We start from the raw sequence: 21,710 nt of genomic DNA, 5'->3' as shown, positions 1-21,710 counted from the left end.
AAAAAGCAGATTGCAGAGATCTCAAGAAATGTTAGGAAAACAAGAGAGCATTCTGTCTTTGACTTTCTTTAGGTATGGTAGAATACAGGCATCATGTGAGCAGAGCAGCAGTACTTATGAGAGAGTATTTATCAACTGTAACAAGAGGTTGAAAGAAATTTGAAATTCATTACAATCCTGTTCTTCATAAAAAGTTACTGCCTACCAAGACAGTAAAACCAGTAACTTCTTAGAAGTGATCTGGGTAACACTGCCAAGGAAATCTGTATTGTCTGACCTCTTTTCAATGTGTGAGGTGACATTTTGAAGCATGACTTTGTTAACAGCCTTTTCTATCTCAGGCTGGATTTTTTTTTCATTGGAAATTCAAATATTACTTTACTAAAACTTGATGAGATTTGACAGGAGATGGAATGTTGTGGACTTACGTATAGACTTATGGAAAGTAATACAAGTTGCTTTCTTGTAAGACTTCATTTACAGTTGTGTTTGGGATGTAGGACTGGAAGGAAGGCTGGCAGTTGCAGTGGCATTTCAGCAGTGTATTTCAGATACAGTTTTCAATCATGTCTGTTTGTTGGTTATTGAGATAGGCTCTAAGTTGTGGCCGAGAAGTGCCCAGTGAAATTCATCACAGCAAGGTTTAAGTCCTGGTAAAGGTCCTGCTGTTCTTGAGTGGTTTTTAGGTGTTATAATATCTCTCTAGCACTCACTCAGTGAAAGTGATTTCAAGGAAAGCATCAACCACAACTACTTTTAGCAAGCAGTACTGGGCAAAAAGCCACAAAGCCACAGCACTAGTTAAGAGGCCAATGAATGCTTCTGTGAAGAGAGACAATTCTCCATGGACAGATGTATTAGCAGTATGCCACCACACATGGTTACAAAGCTATTGTGTGTGCTTTTTTTGCCCACAACTGAATGATGAACGATCTCAGGGTGCAAAAAACAGAGAAGGAAAAAAGAGTAATCAGATACAGTTCCTTTGGTTACAGATTCCTGTGCAATAAATTATTTCAGAAGGTTCCTGTATATTAATTTAGTAAATAAAGTTTGTCTGTCTGTCCTCTTTCAGTAGTTGCACTAAGGTGTCAGGTGATGTCTTAAGAATGCTGTCTTTATATAAGAAGTTAAATTTACCTCTAGCAGAGTCTAGTGATTTACATTTGTTTATCAGATCCTATTTTGTTTGCTTTCTATACTTTCTAATCTCTTCATTTTGTTTTTAGCATGTCATGTTGGTTTGATTTGGCCTTTTTGTAGGATAAGGAAGATGCAGTAAGACAGTTTGCAAATATTGTCACTCTATACTGTGAGAGGCATTGTAGAAGCCTATAACTTTCTTCCTTTTTTTTTTTTCTCCCCAGCAATCATTTTCTTGAGGCTTTGCTTTTTAAAAATAAAATAAACAGAAACCAGTTCAGACCTTTTTTTTTTTTTTTTTTTTTTTTAAATTTATTTTAAGGGGCACTATTTAGATGTTTGGCTCTAAGTTAGTATGAGCTTGGAATGTCTCAAAAAGCATTGACCTAAGATTAGGGCTGAGAAAATAGTTAGCTAAAAATTGAAATCCTTATGCAAAAAACTACTCATCAGCCAAAAGAAAACCTTTTCAGGGGTCAGAGTAAAGAATGCAATGATATGCCTTTCACTCCAACTGACCTTTGGAAGACTTCAAAGGCTTCTTGCAGGGCCATTTGTCTTTTCTGATTCCTTGGTAATCTTGACTCAGCTGTTTCACTTATGGATAAGATGTACTTGATGATTCAGGAATGATTTTTGGGCTTTTTATACCACTCTTAGATTCTCCTGCTCTGTATACGGAGTTTTTTTTTAAAAGTAATTTGTCTCAGAAGTGATAATCTGTTTATCTCCTAAGCTCCCAAAAGCCTATGGCCATGCTTTGTCAACAATGCTTTTTTGCTTTGAAACATGGCTCTGTACTGCTGTAAATACTCTGGCAGTGGTGTCTCCTTGCCCCTGTGTAAACATTTAGCACCCAAAGAATATGTAGAGGAACGCTGGAACCAAGAAAGGCAAAAGTTAGGAGACAGGTGTTGCTGATATATGTGAAAATCTCCAAACTTGTACAACTTTCATCCCTTGGCCTTTCTCTGCATCAAACTGCAACAGAATTTAAAAGAATACCAAATGTTTAAGTCCTAAGTTTCTGGGTTAGCACTAGTGTATGCACTTAAATCCTGAGTCAATCAGTGAAATCTGCACCTTCAAAACAAAGTAGATTTTGGCCATCACTGTATCATTTGGAATGCTTTCCAGCAGCATATAAATAGCCAGGTTATCAAAGCTGAAAATTGAAGTCTGCCTAGAGTGTCTTCTCCTAGTATGTTAATATGCATAACCATATGCTTTGCTGATTATATTAAAATTTGGACAGATGCATATGATAAGATTGTAGTTCCTTTGAAAATACCATAGCAAAATGGGATATGCTTTTAAGAATCAACATAATCTTAGCTCAAATATTTCATATCCATAAAATACAAAGCCTAATTGTTGTTATGAAGGATGGGGGACCATAGAAATGTCTACTAAATGTCCAAAAGATGTATATGTTCACACAAATTCTGACCATGTTGAGACTCTGTGGCCACAGATTTTGCAGAAATGAGTTTGTTCACAGCTGTGCCAGCAATTCCTGTAATCAGGCTGACATTTCAAGAGCAGCCTTCTACATTTCTACTCACCCTCTCAGATGCAACAAAACCATGACTACTTACCCTTGTGGGGGCTGGAGTGACAGTGGAAGAGAGGCTGTCACATTAACAGAATAGTTGGGGTCAGCCAATCTTTGGCAGGCTCGCCAATTTCTCTCTATCCATATGAGAGAAGAACACCTTGGAATGTATTGCTTTGCATTGCTCGTGGAAGCTGTGCACATTGCTGTCTCAGTCCAGAGAGGGAAAGAGACTTGGTTCTTTTGAATATTCCCATGTTATGAAACTAGAGGCACAAACAAGGCCAAAATATCAGCAGCGAGGCTATTTGTTAGCAGAATAAAGGAGAGAGAGAGAAAATAGAGCAAAAAGGGAGAGAGAAGAGGAAAGGAATTATATTAACACACCCCTTACCCCCCAGGACAGTTTGGGTCTGTGGAGGAAGGCTGCTTCAGCTTTGGTGTGGAAGAGAGGTCATCCTTGTTGGCTGTGCTGTCATCCAGCAGAGGAGGGGAGGGAGAGATCCCAAAGTCCAAGTCCAAGCCCTTCTCTGAGCAGCCTCTTCAGCTCCATGAGTTGCATCAGGAGGAACTTAGGACATGGAGAGAGGGTTCCACCTGATCTGTTTCTTCCAGGCTACATGGTGATGTCTCTGTCCTCTTCTCTCATGGTATTTTCTTTTTTTCTGAGCAGCATTGCCCCAGTCTTTTCCTTCTCCTGAGCCAGTAGTTGCTCAGATCTTTTATACAGTTTTTTAGGGATGTGTCCAGGTGGTGAATATGCATATTCCAGAGCAGTGGTCTCTGCTCATTATTTCCAGGGCAGCTGCAGTCTGGTGAGCAATCTTTATTCTTTGCATCGTCCTCCCTTTCTGGGGTAGCTGAGGGGTAGAGATGATCATGTCTGTGCACATTCCAGAGAGCTGTTATCCAGTGGCCTCCACCCAATACACATCAGCTATTGTCTGGGCAAGCAACAAAGGTGATTTTATCTTTGTTGAATCATATCAAGAGAGACAAGATTTAGTCCCTCACAACTGCATACGTGAGCAAGCTCTTATCACCTTATTTCTCTGGGTAAGCATTCTAGAGGGTTTTGAGCTGAATCCACAAAGGAAACATGCTGAAATCTGTGATAACAGCTTGAGTATGATTTTATTTATTAGTATCAGTCTTTTCTCTCTTCCTTCTGCATTGATATTTTTGTCTGTTTGACCAGGAAGCCATGGACTGGATCCTGATGGCACTAAGGAAAATGAGCAGTGGCTAATTTCAGTATTACCCTCTGAGGCTCCTAACAGTTTCAGTGGAGACAGAGAAATAATTGCATTCAGACAATATTTTAAAAACCCCCTTGTTCACTATTTATTGAACACTCGAATGGTGAACAATACACCAGCATCTTAGAAACAGAGATATCCTGCTGATAATGAAAACAGCTAAACACTTCATATGCTGCTCCCCTCACCTGTAAGTAGGATTTGCCCAGTCCCTGCACATCTGCTTTTATGTAGTGCAGACTCACAGATACTTGTACTTCCCTATTCCAAGCAGCTGTGATGTTGTTTTTCTATACAGCCACATACAGAAACACCACTTGTTTAATCCAATCTAGTCACAGCATCTAATAGGAAAGGACTCTTCAAAACAGGCTAAGGGAAATCTCATTTACTTAAAGGTGCCCTGTAGGACTGCTGTATCATGACGAACTTCTCAAATATTGAAGTGCATGCAAGCCATATAAACAAACTATTCAGTTGCATGAAAAGTAGTGCTAAGAAAGAAAACATTTCAAATTAATAAAAGGGAAATCAGTGGCATTCAAAGTGATATGTTACTGTTACACATCTTTGTTAAGAGGAATCATTAGCTTCTTTCTACAACACTGTGGAAAGCATCAAGGTTTTCTGTCTTCTCTTGATGAAATCCTGGACCTGTGCTAACAACCATCAAACATTATTTTCTTACCTTTAAGGAGAGGAGATTATGTGGTACTCATACAGAAGACTGCCAGGTCTTCACTTAGGTGACAGAAATACTTCGTTGAAGAGAGAGTTTAGTGAGACCTCAGTGGCACAGAGAATTTGCAATGACTTCTGCATTGTTGACTTTTTTCTCTACGAAGATGCACTTCATGTCTCCAGCACTTTCATGCACCTTTTATGAGGTTGGTGTCATAAATAGCCTGACTGTTTTATTTTGTTCTTTTAACAGTCGGCCAGCTTAATATCATGTTTGTGAAGTTTAATGACAATTAAATTAATTAAAAGAAAAAATGAACTTTGCAGGCCATCCACAAAAAAACCCACAACCAACACACAAACAACCAAACAAAACCCCAGCCCCCCAAACAAACAATTAAATTGTCCATTATAATTAGAAATTGAAAATCTGTTTATTTTGGGATCTGCTGTGTTTTGGTATCATCACCAATTCAGTTGTGTTTAGATTGGGTACAAGCAGATTGTATTTGGCCTGAGAACATTCTATGCATCTGAAGGATTCAATATCTTCTCACTCTATGTTGCTTACATCTTGTCCCAGAATATTGTGTCATTGCATGCCAGAGGCATGTTAGTAATGCTAGGTTATGCAACACCAAATTGGCATTTGTAGTGTCTTGTGCTTTTGGATCATGACCTCATAATGCTCAGTCAGGACTCCAGGGACTGATTTTCTAACACTCCTGATGTAGAAGTATATCTGTTGAACTACTGTAGTCCTCTTTGTCTAAAGCAGATCTTCTTGCTGCTGGAGAGAAGTATGAGGGGTATTTTAGAGCACAGATCAGAAATACCACAACTGCTGTCACAAGATCAAGAGCTGCCCATGTAATCATTTATTGATTCAATCAAGGCAGAAATGTAGAAAACACTGAAAACTCCCTTTGGCCCTCTAAACACTTTATGGAGACCCTTATCAAAAACCCTGGCACATGGAAGGGCTGCACTGTCTCACAGCACTGGAGCAACCACATAGACTGGCTGAAGAGTTGCCCATAATGTTTTTACCAAGAAGATCACATCTCTACAGCTTCAGGTGATTCTTCCTGGCTCCAACCTCTGTTGGATCAGAACTAGCCACATTGATACCACCCTTTGGCTGCTGTTGAGGCTGAAAGCCTTGCTTCTATGCTGCTAGCAATGTGCCAAAACCAAGGCTGGTAAACCAACCCAATCTTCCTCATAGTCTGCCATCTCACAGACTGCTTTGACAGTGGTTGCTTACTTGCAGTGTTCCTGGAGTGCTTGTATGCAGTGAAGTGATTAAGCACACTGGTCTTGCCATCAGTACCTGCTGTATTTGAATGTTCTTGACATCGCACAGCCTTGGCCTTTCTCCTCTCGTTTCCCACATGCCACCTTGCCTTCTGGAGTCAGCTAGCTCCCTGTGCTCTGTGTCTCCTTGCCTTATTCTCTCAACCTGAGTTCTCATGCCAGTAAATCAGAGATGCCTGACTTGCCATCAGCCACGTCTGGGATCTAGAGCCGCCCTGTCTGCCAGGGCACAGTGAGACCTGCGTCCCTGCGCTGCTTTGTCTTGTCTGCATAGAGCTATTCCATTCCACTAGCACATCTTTCAAGGAGCTTTCATTTGAGGACCAAGCAGCTGAAGTCATGCTGGGATGACATGCTAGAGTTCAGATTATTTTGAGCTGGGGACAGGAGATTGCTGAGCCCCTTTGAATAACCATACAGCTTGTGAGTACCTGATGTCATTCCTCAGGACCGATCTGTAAGCCACAAGGTTGTGGATGTGGAGAATGCAAAACTGCAATGTCTGGGAATAAAAAAATAGTAAAAAAATCATTCTGTCTTTCTTCATGCATTGTTGTCTTCTATTTCTCAATCCAGCAGAGTGTCCTTGTTTTCTGCCTTGAGCCTGTGGTTTTACATGTCTGCCTAGCAGTGTTGCATAAATTTCCCCAAGCATATATGATGTGTGAAGAATTGGATCAAGGGCGCTGCAAGGGTGTCTTGCCCCTAAAGCCTCCCTCTCTCTGATCGAGAGAGGTGATCTGGAAGTACTCCTGGGTGCAGGTGTGAGAGAACTCAGGCTGTCCAAGGCATCACCCCTGGGATGCAGCCTATGTGTTTTGTTTTGAATTAATTTTTGTCAGTCTCTAATCCTATAAACATTTCTGCTATGTATTTAAGTTTTCTGCTCCTGTAATTCTTTTAAAGCATCACTGTGAGTATTCAAGTCACCATCTATGAAGTCATGATTTAGGGTGATTTGAAATATTTTGACTAAGTGCTTTTTGGAAGGGGGATGTTACTGAGAAAATGTTTATAAGTTTGAACTCAGTCTATTTAAAAATGTCAATTACGTAAAAACAAAACGCTACGTTCAAAAGCTTTTTTTTTTTCACTTGTGCATTGCAGTTCTCTTTTCAAAGGCCTTATTCTTAAATTGTTGAAACTCAGCATCCAAACCTTTTAAACTTTCCTTTTTTCCTTCTTGTATCAATCCAAGAGGCAGAGTTGTTTAATATGTTTAATACATTATTATAGTTAAGAGGCATCCCTGCCCATGGCAGGGAGTTTGGAGTAGAGGTTCCTTCCAACCTAAGCCATTCTCTGACTTTTCCAGCTGTGATGGTACAATTGATTAGAGATGATTAATCATAATAGTCAAAAGCACTTTGTGAGTGAGGGTAGACAGTTCAGGTAATATTAGGAAATTATATTTATTTTCATTGAAATCTTTAATGGACATATAAAGGGAAGCAGCCACTATCTTTCTTAAACACATTAAATGAAAACACAGTTCTTTCTAAAAATCACATAATTTTTTCCCCCTGCATACTAAGATTACAATATCCAGGGATTTGATGCAACATACATCAAAACACCTATCTTTTCATTTGCAACAAAACCCAGTTTATTCCATTTAGATGAATAGTTTCTCTGCTGATGGGTAAGCTATGATTAGGTACAGGTTTTTAGATAGAAGACTGTAATGTATTACTTAGATGTTATTCCAAACCTGATAAAATTTCCATCTAGAGCTATGGCTCACATAAACAGAAAGTATTAGTGTCTAAAAATCTTACATAAGACAAAATTGTCCTAAGGACCATAAACATTTATCTCTGAATTTATAGTTCAGGGCCATAGCTTGGGGATATTTGTTCCCATGACACATATTAAAAGTCAGTAAGAAATGTAGTAGTTCATTTGGCCCTCATAAAAATCAGTAAACATCTGATAGCTTAGCCACTGAAATCAAGGGCTTGGGTGGGAATACGTTTGAACACTAACTTGTCTTTAAGGAGAAAATGAGTAGAAAATAAATTTTAAAATGAATTTCCTTTCTAAATGCCATTGATAATGTAGATTATCAGGAAGTCTTCGTAGTCTTTGTGGCCTTCTAAGCCTCAGCTCATGAAAACATATCATTTGTGAATATCTTGGTTCACAAAAACACAATAGCCATTTTTAACTCTCAAAATTCTAGGGAAAGTTTAGAAACTGATCACTCCATGCCCTCAGGTTCAGAAACCAGATAACCAGTAAAAATGTTTTTTAAAATTTCCATTACTTCCATTATCCTCAAGCTTTCATTCATAATATGGTACTTGTGTGCCTGGCTTTTGATTTCTCAAAAATGCATGTGCTTGAAATGTGATACAACCTAACCGCTTAATTACCAAGTTGTGAGCATATACATTATGCCTTCTTTTTGACACACCTGCTCACAATTAAAAAAAATAATCTTTTTCTACTTTTATGTCCCTTCTGGGCATTCTTTCTGTATTTTTGTAAGTGATTTCTCTACCTATAATATTCACAACAAGCTTTTTGAAAAAAATAGAAATAATTCATAGGAGAGAGTTGAAACTTTATTCTTACATTTATTTTCTCCAGCCTAATCAAGAAACAAAAAAAAATCTGTGACAAAATCTGTGACCCCTTCTTCAACCTATGTCAACCAACAGAAATAGCCAAGAGCTAATGTTAGGCATAATTAGATTATTTTTATTGCATTCTGAAGAAAATTGAAAGTTCCTCATTGATAAGTTGTAAGCAGAAAGATTAAGTTTAGCTAGCATTTGTTAGGAATACTGTATAGCAGCCAGGGTTGGAGCTGGAGTAGATCTATTAGAATATAAAACTCTAAACCTCCTTGTTAGACACATAATAAATAAGCAATTGGTGTAGTCTTTGAATACATTTAGGGGGAAAAAAAGGTTGTGATGAAATCATATTTTTGCATTTCTCTTATTAGGGAATTTTCATTTAGCACTAATACTCTCATTGCTTCAGAACTGACTTCACCTGTGCTTGTATTTCTGACAAGAATATCAATTAGTTGTTCAAGATGATGTACCTGCCTCATGCAGGATGAAGGCTTAAATCTCACCACTGTATTCAGTTGCAGAGTTTTATTTTTGGGTCTCCTTTACCAAGATAGTAAGTGCATTACTATGGTGAGCTGTTGAAAAAATGTGTGTGACAAAAAATAGCCTAGCATTTAATGAAATAATATGGGGGTTTTGCTATTTGAAATAGAGTTTCATTTCTCAGAAAAGTTGGATTATGGTAGGAATAGTGTATTGTTTAATGTCTTTAACAATCAGTCAGTTTACCCTTTCATTTTCTGTTTTTGTTTTATCAGAAAACAAAAAGACTAGTCTGATCTCAGTAGCTCACTTTCTACTTGGCAGATGCTCTGTAGTGTACCAAATATGACTCATTTTACTCATTTAACACATCCCTCTGGCTTTTGTAAGGCTAGAGAGCATCTGTTCACAAATCTCTGGTGAACCCAGAAAACTTTACTAAGATCATTACAAGAAGCCAGAGTGTGTGCAGTGCTATTTCAGTTTTTAATAATGAGTGGTCCTCCATAACTACAGGATAGTAAAAAAACACCAAACCAGTAACAATGACTTCCACAGAGCTGTAAATTAACCTGAGAGGTGAACTGTTTATGGTAAGGAGGTCTGTGATACCTTCCGGTGGTAGCAGCCTAAAGGTAACTCTGGAACCGAGGAACTAGGTAGCTAGACCTGATCTAAGCAACAGGGAGTGGTGAACCATCAGGCGGGTGTGCAGGAAAGGAATGCCTGTGGTATCAATGGTGTTCAGTCTCTCATATTCTGTTCTTAAGGGTTAGTGTTGGTAGAACTTAGTTCTCTTTGCTTCAAGGGCATTGTACTTAGATAACTTGAAATAGCTACTTCAGCATTTTTTTTTCTTTTTTTTTCTTTTGTAGAGCAATTAACTTTGTGTTCATTTATCTACAGATCAGGTAGACTAAAATAAGGGGTTGTTTTCCATTTAATCTTTGCAGTTAAACCAGGATTTTAGGACTAGAGATTTTTTATCTTTTGATATTTTTTCCACTGTATTGTCTTAACTGATAACAGAACAGGAGCCCACGTCCATGCAAAATTTCATACTGTAAAATGATTATTCCTTTAGAGCTTGTAAAGTGCTCTCATAGCCTAACTTGCCTGCTTTGAAATTGTCTTTTAATAACAGCTGAGGTGAGATATATTCAATGAAGACAGAAAATTATGTTGGGAAAGCTATCTGAAGGCTGAAAAGAAACTGTGGTGGAGTAACCGTCCCTGGAGGTGTTCAAGAGGGGACTGGATGTGGCACTTGGTGCCATGGTCTAGTCATGAGGTCTGCGGTGACAGGTTGGACTCGATGATCTTTGAGGTCTCTTCCAACCTTAGTGATACTGTGATACTGCTGTAAAGGGCTTTAGGTGGCAAAATGAATATTAAGTGAAGAGGGTTCACTGAAAAAGGGAAACACAAATCCTATTTGGAATAATTGTCAATTAGTAAAATGCATCCCATCCTGACATTGGTGTGATTTTAGTCTTGAAAAAGATGTTATGAGGAAGCATGGAGGTATTTGATCATTGCCTTTTTCACAGTGTCAGAGAAGTCTGGCAGAGGAGAGGTGGTGTCAGTTCATTGGTCCTGAAAGCTGTGAGCCAACACAGCTGCTTTCAATGAGTATAGAGTTTATGTTTGGGATACACCAAAATAACACATAGGGGTAGGTCCATTTCTGCAATTTTTTTTTTGTCAGTCTGCTATATTCAGGTAATAAATGCAGTCTTTGGCTTTTATTTTTAATTCTCCCAAAGGTTTGGACAAATGGACGTAAGTGCTTGAATTATTAGTTTAGAAAGTGACTGCTTATCATCTGAGCTGATTATGCATATTTTCTCAACCTGTTACTAATGTAGCAGTTTAAATCTCATGGTTAAACTTTTGAATTTTGCTTGCAATAGACTGGGACTATGGACTTGATCATCTAATGCAGTTCATCTGATAAGAAATAATATTAAAATGAAGTAACTCAATCATTTCCTTTTTAACAGACCCTATTCAGGGATGCACTTGTGGCATAGGGAAACTAGGATGTTACAGGAGAGAACAATGCCACTCTTTTTGTTTTAATTTTCTCTTTTCCTGTTCAGTCTTCCATGATTTGTATTTGACAACTGTACAGTTACTGTAATATTTAAAATCATCACTAAATTTTGCAAAGTGTTTTTTGCAACATATCAGGAAGTAACTCAATAATCAGATCATGCCCTTGCTCTGCTCTTCTCAAATAATCTGCTTTTGCAGCAGAGAATCTTTTGAGTAGTTATTTCCTGCTCTTATATCATGCAGTCCTTCTGTTGTCATCTTTTCTCTTTGCCAAAACTCCACTTAAATAGCTGGTGTAAAGAGATGTTTTATAGTGGATCAACACTGAACACTGGAACAAGATTCATACATTCAGCAATGTATCTAGAAGCCTGTGAGATGCAAACAAAGAGATCATAATGTTGAGAGCCAAAAGAGGTGGATAGGGAACAGCTTCTCGCTTGTTATTTGTGAAAAGGAGGACCTTCCCACAATATGACCTGCTTCTGTAGCACTCTGTGAAGCTAGGTTCTGTGGTTGTCTCATTGATGCACTGCCTTTGCTGTGTGCTTGCAGGATATATGTTTTCATGCTCACCTTTAATCTAGATTGTGGTTATTGCTACTGTTCAGAGGGATAAATGCAGCAAGTAAGTCTCTGAAGTCAAGGAATAGGTGACCTCAGATGAAGCTATTGCTTATAGCCCAGGCAGGTGAGGTATTTCTTGTTCCCTATTTTTATTATTTGAATGCATAGGAATATTCTTCCAGGGACCAACCTCTGCTGTTGGCTTTTTTTGTGGGTTTCAGGGTGCATCTCTAAAAAAGCAGCTGGTCTTTCTTTTTGACACTGAAAGCAGAGTGAGAGAGAACAGTCTTCGTCTTCTTCAGTGTTATGGTTTTCTTTCTCTTCACAATTTTTTTTTTAAACAGATGCTAGCCTATCTTTCAAGAGGATGTTCTCTACAGCAGAAATGTGAATGGTTCATATTTCCAAAAGCTGTCCCACGAATAATCCTTATCACTGAAGGAAATCAAACATTGATTTTATGTGAAACACAGTGTTTTGGTTCTAGGCTCTATGAGAACACAGCATATGGCTGTCATGTGGCTTGGGAAGACCTACGCAGCCACTCTGAGCATCCCATACGGAGGCAATCACTAGGATTCTCAGAAGCAGCTTGTTGCTGAGACTATATTTCTACTTTGTTTCATAAATGAAAAACAAATAGTTCTCTTGACAAAGAATGGGGGTAAGTTTGGCAAACAACTGTAACAAAGCTTGTAAACCTTTTCGATGGAGCTCATGGGTTTGGCTCCCCACACTGCTCAAGTATTAATACAAGCAAGTAATGATACTTCCTGTGATACAACTGTGGCACAAATGTAAAGCTAGTGTCTCAGAGGAGTGATTTATGAGACTAAAGTTTTTGCTACTTTTTTTCTGTCTTCTGTTGATCGATGTGACATCTTTGATTTTTACTACAGCATCTTAATGTTTTTGTTAAGATATTTAATGCATGGAATTCACTGAATGAGAATAACAGCAGCGTCTTCAGATACCTGGGCCCTTTCCAGGAAGAGTCTTATCTAGGTGAAGCAATACTATCTTGGCACTGAGAGGAGTGGAATTAAAATCCTCTTAGTAGAATTGCAGCCATGAAGGGGTTAGAGTATACCCTTATACTGCTGTACAGAATCTCCTGAAGAATATAAGGAAAACATCTGGTTCTCTGAATAGGGTACAAGTTAAATAGAGTTTAAAAAATAGTTAAAAATTAGCAAAGTACTGTGGGGCTTAAAAGATATTACTGACTCAGTTTTGGGTATACATCAGAAAGAAAATCAGTTGCTTGTAGCCTCACAATAATAAATACACTTGCTTTTCACAGTTGATCCTGGTAACAAAATGCAGTTGCAGATACGATTGAATCTTTCTTCAATGGCTCTTTCAAGGAACAAATGTCCTCAGCCCACAGCTCTGTTGTAATTCTTCACTGACTACCATCTTGCACAGATTTCTTTTATTGCATGTTTTTGTTCTCAGCTGTTGTATGCTAAACGTTGGATTGAAATGAATGTGCCTACTGGGCTGGTACAGATGGGTATGTTCTTGGCAGTTGCACAGGAAGAATTGTTTTTTAATGCTCCATACTTTCTCTTTGTGCGTACCCTGGTTGCTGAGTGCATTGAACAACGTATCTTAACATCTGTTCACATGGGTTTTTTTCTCCTTGATCCTTTCCCAGGCAGTGGGAAGGTACACAATATGCTGTCTTGCTTTAGGAGCATGGCAAACAGACTTTGAGAGGACCTCCTAGGTCTTCAAGTGTTGTCTCTGGCTGTTGCAGACATCTACATTACAGACATCTACATTGTGAGCCGAGCGAGCTCCAGCCTAACATCAGATTTCTTTCTTTGTGCTGCTATTGAAAAGCAGTTCCACTGCTTTTATGTAAGGGTTTGAAAGCTTTTATTTTCAGCTTCACACTGGTTCTACCTTGTTTTTTTATTTCATCTTGTATCACGGTTCTTTATCCTAATCATTTTTTTCCCCCTTTTATGCTCTTTATCATATTTATTGAATTTACAGGCAACAATCTGATTTCTTCTTAGGCCATATTTTGGTAGGCTGTTGTACTGTTAGTAGAGGTATGACTCCATTTGAAATAATTGCTATTCCATCAAAATGAAAGTCGAGATAAACAATTCCAAGTGGATTTAAAGTTTTCTTTCGTTAAATCATTAACTTGAATTACAGCAGAATTAATGCTGTCCTGATATATGAGTGTCCTGGGTTTGATGGGACAAAATCACAGGTCAGCTGTGGGATGCAGATCATCATCAGTTTCCAATCTGCTAGGACAGCTGACTTGAGTTGGTTCACAGATGTATCCCATACAATGAGCAATCATACTCAATGTAAAGGAGGAAATTTGCTAAGGAGAGAGGAGTTTGTTGCTAGAGCCTCCTGCTATGCTTCCTCATCTTAAAGACTGCCTTTCTGGATATAGTGACTGCTGAACTTTTGCTAAACTGAGTATAACTTCATATAGCTGGTGTTGATGTTGTTACTCATTTGGCTATCTCATTAAATTTGTTCTGATTTCAACCATGGATCTTCTCTCCTTTTCCTCTTTCCCCTTCTCTGCTGGGGAGGGGTTATTGAGTGATAAGGTAATTGAGAAATTTTATTTGCAGATATGGGCTAAATGTAGACTATAAAGAAATCTCATCCTACCTTAATATATAAGTAAGAAGCCTACTGATTTTATTTTCTAATATATGTTGCCTAAACATATATGAATATCTTTAAGAACAATCCTAGTGGTTTCAAATGAGTCTATGCTGCATAAAGTTCCACATGAAAGTTGGAAATATAACCTAATTTATTTCCGAAGTATGAAGTGCTTGCTAATGGCAAGTTGGCAATGAGGCTGTCCTTCTGCAGTCTGGGACCTGAGCCAAGTCATAAAAATCATATGGCCCAAACTGCTCAGTCTCAGGTCCTGGGGTAAATCCCTTGGTGACTGCAGGTTGTGGCCTATGAATATGTGAAAATGTCTCCACCTGTGTCCCTCTCAGCATATGAGGCCACATAATTAATCCAAGTACAGAGTCACAGGACAGGGCTGCAAGGCTGAGACCACAGTGGGAGCTGTTTGGTGATGTGTTCCCATTCCTCTTTTCCTCTCTTCTCCCCTTTCTGCAGCCATGCAGGACCATGGTGTTGTTCCTGCTTTGAAGTATGTCTGGCTCACAGACGAAATCTGGTGTTGAATCAGACGGGAATAGAGGTCATTTTGCTGTGCTGCAAACGTGTGAGAAACTAGAGCAGTTCAGTGAAAAAGGCTGAAGAACTTGAGTGAGATTTTTGACACTCTAGACCTAAAAGGTCTGGCTGCATCCCAGTATGACTGTTATAGTGTGTCTGCATGGTGTGCTTTGATCTGCATCAGACAGTCCACAAAATGCAGTTCTGTGTCTGTGAAGAATGATTGAGCTGTCTTTTGCTGAGTTTTCTCTATGGTAGCTGCAATTTTGTTTGTTTGGTTTTTCTGGTGTGTGGAGGAAGTTAGGCTGGTGCAGAAATCTTCCTCTTTACAATTTGCTATTTCAAACTACTGCTGTAGAGTGGGAAGATGGACTTCTTCAGTCACCCCTTGCTTTAAAAGGTCTGAGTATGCTGCTACCCACTCAAATTAAGCAAATATTATGGATAAAATTAACGCTTCTCTTTTTGAACCATTATTGTTACTGTCAATGGATTATAAATTGCTCTTTTAAATTAATCTGATCCTCTTGCCTCATAGATGTTCATCATAAATCCTGTGCTCCTGGCAGGCATAAAATATTCAAAGAGAAGTTGATATTTCACCTCTCTCCATAGCTGAAGGCAGTTTTAGTTTTGTAAAGCTGTTAATTTGTCTTTCTAAATGTTCAAATAGAAAAGCAACAGGAATTTGCAAATCAGCTTTGATATTGTCTGGACCACAAAGTGCAAGTATTTCTATATTAGGAGTTATTTCTGAAGTTTGTACAGGCAGAAAATCTCCTATTCCAAGGGAAACATCAAGCTAAATTTTAATCAGTCACATTAGTGTAAGTGGCTTTCAAAAATGCTACCAGATCAGTGTGTTTTAAATTTACTTCCATCTTTCATTCACTTTTGCAAGCATGGATGCATGTGGTGCAGAAAGCCTTGGAATAAAATTATTTTTTCCCCTTGCTGTGACTGTTCTCCTGGAGTAACACAATGGTGATTTTTAAAATTTTTATTATTTTTACCATAGAAATGTTAATAAAACTTTATTCTTGCTGTCCGAGCTGTCTTTGTCTCCTTTTCTACCTACCTATGGTTCCCCCCCCCCCCTCACCCCCCTTTAATATCCACTGATAAATCAATGTAAGAAAAGAAACTCAGGTCATTTAGGGCCTATTGATAAATGGAATTCTTGTTGCTCCACTGAACGTGCTCACTTCAATGAATCTCCTTTGCTCTTCCTTCTGCTAAAGCCAGTTAAAGTTTTTTTTTGAGGGAAAACTGTTTCCCTTCACAGCCCCCCTTAATTGGTTAAATACATGATAGAATAAAGTCCTGATAGAATAACCTTTTTCTTTTCTTTTCTTTTCTTTTCTTTTCTTTTCTTTTCTTTTTTTTTTTCTTTTTTTAAATAACAAACCCAGGAAATTATGGGGAAAGTGGAATGGAAGCCTTCAAAGAGCTGGCTGCCCAAGAAGGTCTCTGCATTGCGCACTCTGACAAGATCTACAGCAATGCTGGGGAAAAGAGCTTTGATCGTCTGCTCCGCAAGCTGCGAGAAAGGTTACCCAAGGCTAGAGTGGTGGTTTGCTTCTGCGAGGGAATGACAGTCAGGGGAATACTCATCGCCATGAGGCGCTTAGGAGTGCTTGGGGAGTTCCTGCTAATTGGAAGGTAAGGCTGAGTATGATCTTTCTGCCTGTCCTCTCCTTCTTGTCCTTCAAGTAGTCATTTCATTTCAGATCTGTGCAACTAGGACTACCTGTAGCTTCCATATTTGCTTGTCTAATGAATTAAAAGAAATGGCAAGATGGTAGAGTGAATATCAGGAAAGACACATGAAGATGTATGCCAACTTAATTAATGGTGTTAACCTTTTCTGAAGTGAATAACTAGATCTTTATGGATATGACGTTAGTGCTTTTGTGCTTTCACATGCTCCGGGGGAACACTCCATACATAGGTCTTAGAACCAAGTAGGGAGTGATAAATTCTGAATTCAGAATGTGATCTGTGTGATGTGACAATTTCATGTGTTTTACTGAAGATGTCTCCTGATAATTTGAAACCAAGTTACTGAGTGGTTTCAATCTACTTTTTCCAGTCTTATGATTGCAACATGGCATTCTCAGTTGTATACTTTGCTCTGATCTTTTCTGTTGAAAGCTAGAGCACCGACATTACACCTACTTGTTTTTAAAACATTGAACTTGTGGATGGCCAAGTCAGTATGCCTGTGTGATTTTATACTACCAGAGTAACTGCAGATGTGTATTGGACATGCAAAGGCTGTCTTCATTGAAGGGAGAATTACTACTTTTTTCTTCTAGTTCAAATCTTGTTCTGAATCATGTTCAAATGAAGACGACTGATGTTTTCTGCCTTTATTAGATTGATAATGTCTTTAATCCTTCTATTTACTCTTTCTTATCCATTGTTACCTAGTCCTTCAAGGCCTTTGGTAGTTGTCTCCATACCTGTTTAACTTCTGCTGCGTTGTTATTCAGCCGTTATTCTGATATATCAGACATCTTTCTGTCCCTCACTTTCTTGAATCTGTCATCATAACTAGGATGTTACTCTTTTGCTGTATGCTGTAATATCAGTCTTTCCCTGATTGCATTGCTCCTCAAACCCCACAATTGTAATTTCTCTAAGTCAGATAGCTTTCAGATGATTACTTAGGCCAGATTAGCTACCAGTGGCCCTCCTTTCATCTTTTTTCTGTTGCATTCTCTGATTGCCATCTATTTGAAGCAGAGACTACCTCAAGAAGGTTGTGTAGCTATAGCACATTTGGAAAAACACCAGTGTTGAATTGAAACAGTAAGGCAGTATTGAAAATGGTATTATAATACAGATTTCTGTATGAGCTTTTTATCATAATTCAATATGCATAATTTGAAAAGAATAATAATACATTTCAGCATTAGTATGTTTTTTTTCAGTGAATAGAAGGAACAAACTATAATTATGACTGGATGATAGCATTCCTAGATGTCTTGTAAATTCTCTGCAGTTTTATGCAATTCTGGTTTTATTCATGTCACTCTGTAGAGGTGTCTCATTGTTCACTTGATTTTTTTGGTGCTCCTTCTTGATGCTCTCTGTGCAGGGAGCCAGGAAATCAGTGTCATATATATTAAGCACCAAAACCAGGTACTTTGGTACAAACCCCAGTTTCCTTTTAGGCCTTTTAAGTGATCTCCTACTCCATGGATTCATGGAATTTTTCAGCTTGAAATTTTGACTACAATCCTTTAAGGAGCATTATGCTACTCCGTTTGGTTCAATAGTTTGTCTCAGAATCTGCTCAGCAGTGTTGCTCTGAGCTTTTTTTTTGGTCAGAAATACTTGCCCTAATGAAATGCCAATAATGGAATTTCTTTGCACATCAGAATTTGGGTTTTAGGTAGGTTGTCACATCCCTTTCTTTTATGCTAGTAATTGAGTATGAGAGACTTCCTTTTTAGGGTTGAGCAGGCTGTAACAGTTGTAAACCAAGCTGGCTATGGCTTTGCATAGTCTGGGTTGTGCTCAACAGCTGGTTAAAATAAAAAGTATTATAGGATTTGCACATGTTTTATGTGCTTGTAGAACTAGAAGAAAAGACATTTTCTCTGAATTGTTCTAATTAAGTGATTTTGCTAGATTTGTCATTTAAAAAACTTACTCACAAGTAAATGTTGCAGTGAAACTGAAATGATGAGAATGTGGTCATCTTTACAAAAACAGGAACCAAACCACACATTAGCATTGCTCTGACATGCCATTTAGTCTTTTCTATTCAAGTACCCAGATAAGCAAATAAAATTATAATTCTTTAAAGAATATTCTTTTAATGGAGAGAAGTGGGAGTGAAAGTGAAATCACGCCCAATGCAGCGTCTGTCCTCACCTTGAGTACTGTGTCCAGTTCTGGGCCCCTCAGTTTAAGAAGGACATTGAGACACTTGAATGTGTCCAGAGAAGGGCAACAAGGCTGGGGAGAGGCCTTGAGCACAAGCCCTGTGAGGAGAGGCTGAGGGAGCTGGGATTGTTTAGCCTGGAGAAGAGGAGGCTCAGGGGAGACCTCATCGGCCTCTACAACTACCTGAAAGGTGGTTGTAGCCAGGAAGGGGTTGGTCTCTTCTCCCAGGCAACCAGCACCAGAACAAGAGGATATAGTCTCAAGCTGCGCCAGGGGAAGTTTAGGCTCAAGGTGAGGAGAAAGTTCTTCACCGAGAGAGTCATTAGTCATTGGAATGGGCTGCCCAGGGAGGTGGTGGGGTCACCGTCCCTGGAGGTGTTCAAGAAGAGACTGGACGTGGCACTTGGTGCCGTGGTCTAGTCACGAGGTTTGTGGTGACAGGTTGGACTCGATGATTCTTGAGGTCTCTTCCAACCTTGGTAATACTGTGATACTGTGATCAAGGTGGGTTTTTAATTTTGTTTTGTCACATTTTGTTGTTGTTTTGGAGCTGTGGTTTAGTGTTTGGTGTGGGGTTCTTTTGTTTGTGTTTTCCAGTAATGAGCTAAATGAAGCCTTTAATTTAACCCCAGGTTTATCATCAATGCTCTATCCACCCTGTACTTTTGCTCTGACTCTCTGTAAGACGAAATTTTTATGAAGGGAAACCTGGCTAAATAGCTCTCTTCCTTCTGTATCTTCAGTACCACTACTGACCAAAACAGGCAGGAACAACTTAGCTTAACTAAATTCAAGGTATCAGAGACCTAAACATGAATCAGAGGACTAAACTTGACTTCATGAACCTGGTCTAGGTCATCAGCTATTGGGGTCTTTTTGAGGATGGGCAGATTCTTCCCAGGCTTGGAGTTAGGATTCTATTTATACCATATGTATGCAAGTGTTCCCAAATTGAGACTGGAGATTCAACTAGAGCTAACTAAAGTTCAGCCTCCTTTCTACTGGAAGTGGGAATCTGTTGTATTGGTGAGATGAAAGGGAATTTCTATTTCTGAAGCTGGAGAGAAACTGGGACTAGGACAGGAAAACAGGTTACAATCCTGCCTGGGGGAAAATGGTAGGTATTCTCCATATGGTGTCCAAATGCAGCGGGGAGTTCAGTAAGAAAATTTATTAAGGATGATAAAGCTTTAAAAAGTGGCTAATACTCAAAGGGAAGGGAGAAGGCAGAAGTTGATCATGGCTTTGTATAAAACCAATGATTGGAATACTAACAAAAGGCAAAAAATATCCAAAGAAAATAAATTATACTACTCAAGGGAATTCAGGTGGTTGTTCTTTTAGCAGAAATTATTTTTGATGTGAAGAGATTGTGTAGAAGGATGCTCAGCATCATGTGTCTAATTATATTTATGCAGGCTGCTGGGTTTTATAGTACTTAATAAGCATCAATCAGATAAATCTCCTATATGCCCCCCAAGATGATGCATCAAGACAAGGTGTGTAACTTTCCAGTATCTGTGTAGAAATCTGTGACAGGTGCAAACAAAATTCCCAGTTTTAAAAGTCACTTTGAGATCATTGGAGAAAAGATGTGAGATAAATAGTTGGAAGTTAAAATGCTCATTTTCCATTTGACAGTCTCTCAAACTCCTACACAAAATGGTTTGTGTAAACATATGAGGAACTTAAGGAAGAAAGGAATGTATTAGTGTTTTTCAATAAAGTGCTTGGTAATGGACTACATACTGCATTACTTTTGTAGGCTTTCCAGTGTTTTATGGTCACCATTAACATTGCTGATATGCTCTGTTGTAGAACTGTGAATTAAACGTAGATAGGGTACTCTCACCTGAGAGTTTGATCACTTGACAGTGAAGATACGGTGAGGCATTCTACAGTGGGCTCAGTGCAAGGCAGAGAGCAAGTAAACTTTTTTTCTATAACCTATAAAAACTTTTCAGCATAAGGTGGCAGCTTTCAGAATGCATAGTGTGATGAAACTGTCCCTGACAGCCCTGCCTTAACAAGCTAATAACAATGGTGGGTTCGGCATTTAACTTCATGCTTTCTAACATATTGACAAGAAGTTGTCAGTGTGGGGTGTTTGATCCCAGTATCCGATGTTGGATATGTGGAACTTGATTTCATATGGTGTAAGCATAAGTGACTTGTTGGTGAGTTGACAGAAACATTCTTTGATGTGGTCAGTCCCTGGGTGGCACAGTGTGTGGGAATGTAGGTGTGTAGCATGGTTATTAACTTCCAAACCTTAAGATTTTATGAATGAACAGTAGTATAATCCCATTAAATTAGTGTATCACTTGACAGAAATGTGCATTGCCTGCCCAAATGAGATCCCATCAGTTCCTAGCACTGACTAATGAGCCTCTGTTCAGCTACATCAGACCAGAGGAAGTAGGGCCTCTCTATCTCAGGACACTGTGGTTGAGACAGGGACCCAAACCCTATCGACAATAATTCCCCTGGTGGTCAAAAAGGAAAAACTGGAAGTAGATATTGATAGGTTCATAGCATCAATTAGTAAGGGACAAGAGTGTGATCAGGACACTGATCCTTCAACATGGAAACAGAAAAAAGATGTGAGAGAAGTCACTCTATAGGCAGAAATCACCTGGTTCCTGAGCAAACTGAGATATGTAGAAAGATTCTATCTGCCAGCCATGGAAGTGGATCACTGCCTGGCTGGTCACATGCTCTGATACTGAGACAGATAGGAATTAGAAGTTAAAGAAGCTCAGAAGAAGAGATATCTTGCTAGAAGCAAGGAATAGAGAAAGAAATTTTGTGAGGCAACAATCTTAAATCTCTGGAGGTGGCTTCTGTCAAGCATGAAGGCAAGGTATCCCTCAGGGATGATCTTGTAAATTTCCAAGGGAAGTAGACCACCATGGAGAAAAGTCATGTTTTGATTTATCTTTTTTTCGCTCCCCCACTGTCAAAGCTATTTTAATTAAT

The 21,710-nt window shown here is 38.8% G+C and overlaps 1 protein-coding gene across 5 annotated transcripts in view; it reads left to right on the top strand.

Annotated features, from left to right (window-relative positions):
- Window positions 1-21,710, top strand: part of GRM1 (glutamate metabotropic receptor 1) — a 190,795-nt gene that overhangs the window by 21,142 nt on the left and 147,943 nt on the right. For all 5 annotated transcript variants that reach the window (XM_054162741.1, XM_054162742.1, XM_054162743.1 and 2 more), the window contains exon 3: window positions 16,247-16,496. In XM_054162741.1, the coding sequence (XP_054018716.1) occupies window positions 16,247-16,496 (250 nt within the window). The remainder of the gene's footprint in view (window positions 1-16,246; window positions 16,497-21,710) is intronic.

The sequence above is a fragment of the Dryobates pubescens genome, chromosome 6 (assembly GCF_014839835.1).
Source record: "Dryobates pubescens isolate bDryPub1 chromosome 6, bDryPub1.pri, whole genome shotgun sequence".
Classification (NCBI taxonomy): Eukaryota; Metazoa; Chordata; class Aves; order Piciformes; family Picidae; genus Dryobates; species Dryobates pubescens.
The sequence above is the reverse complement of the archived record's forward strand: the minus strand, read 5'-3'. Positions and strand labels throughout refer to the sequence as shown.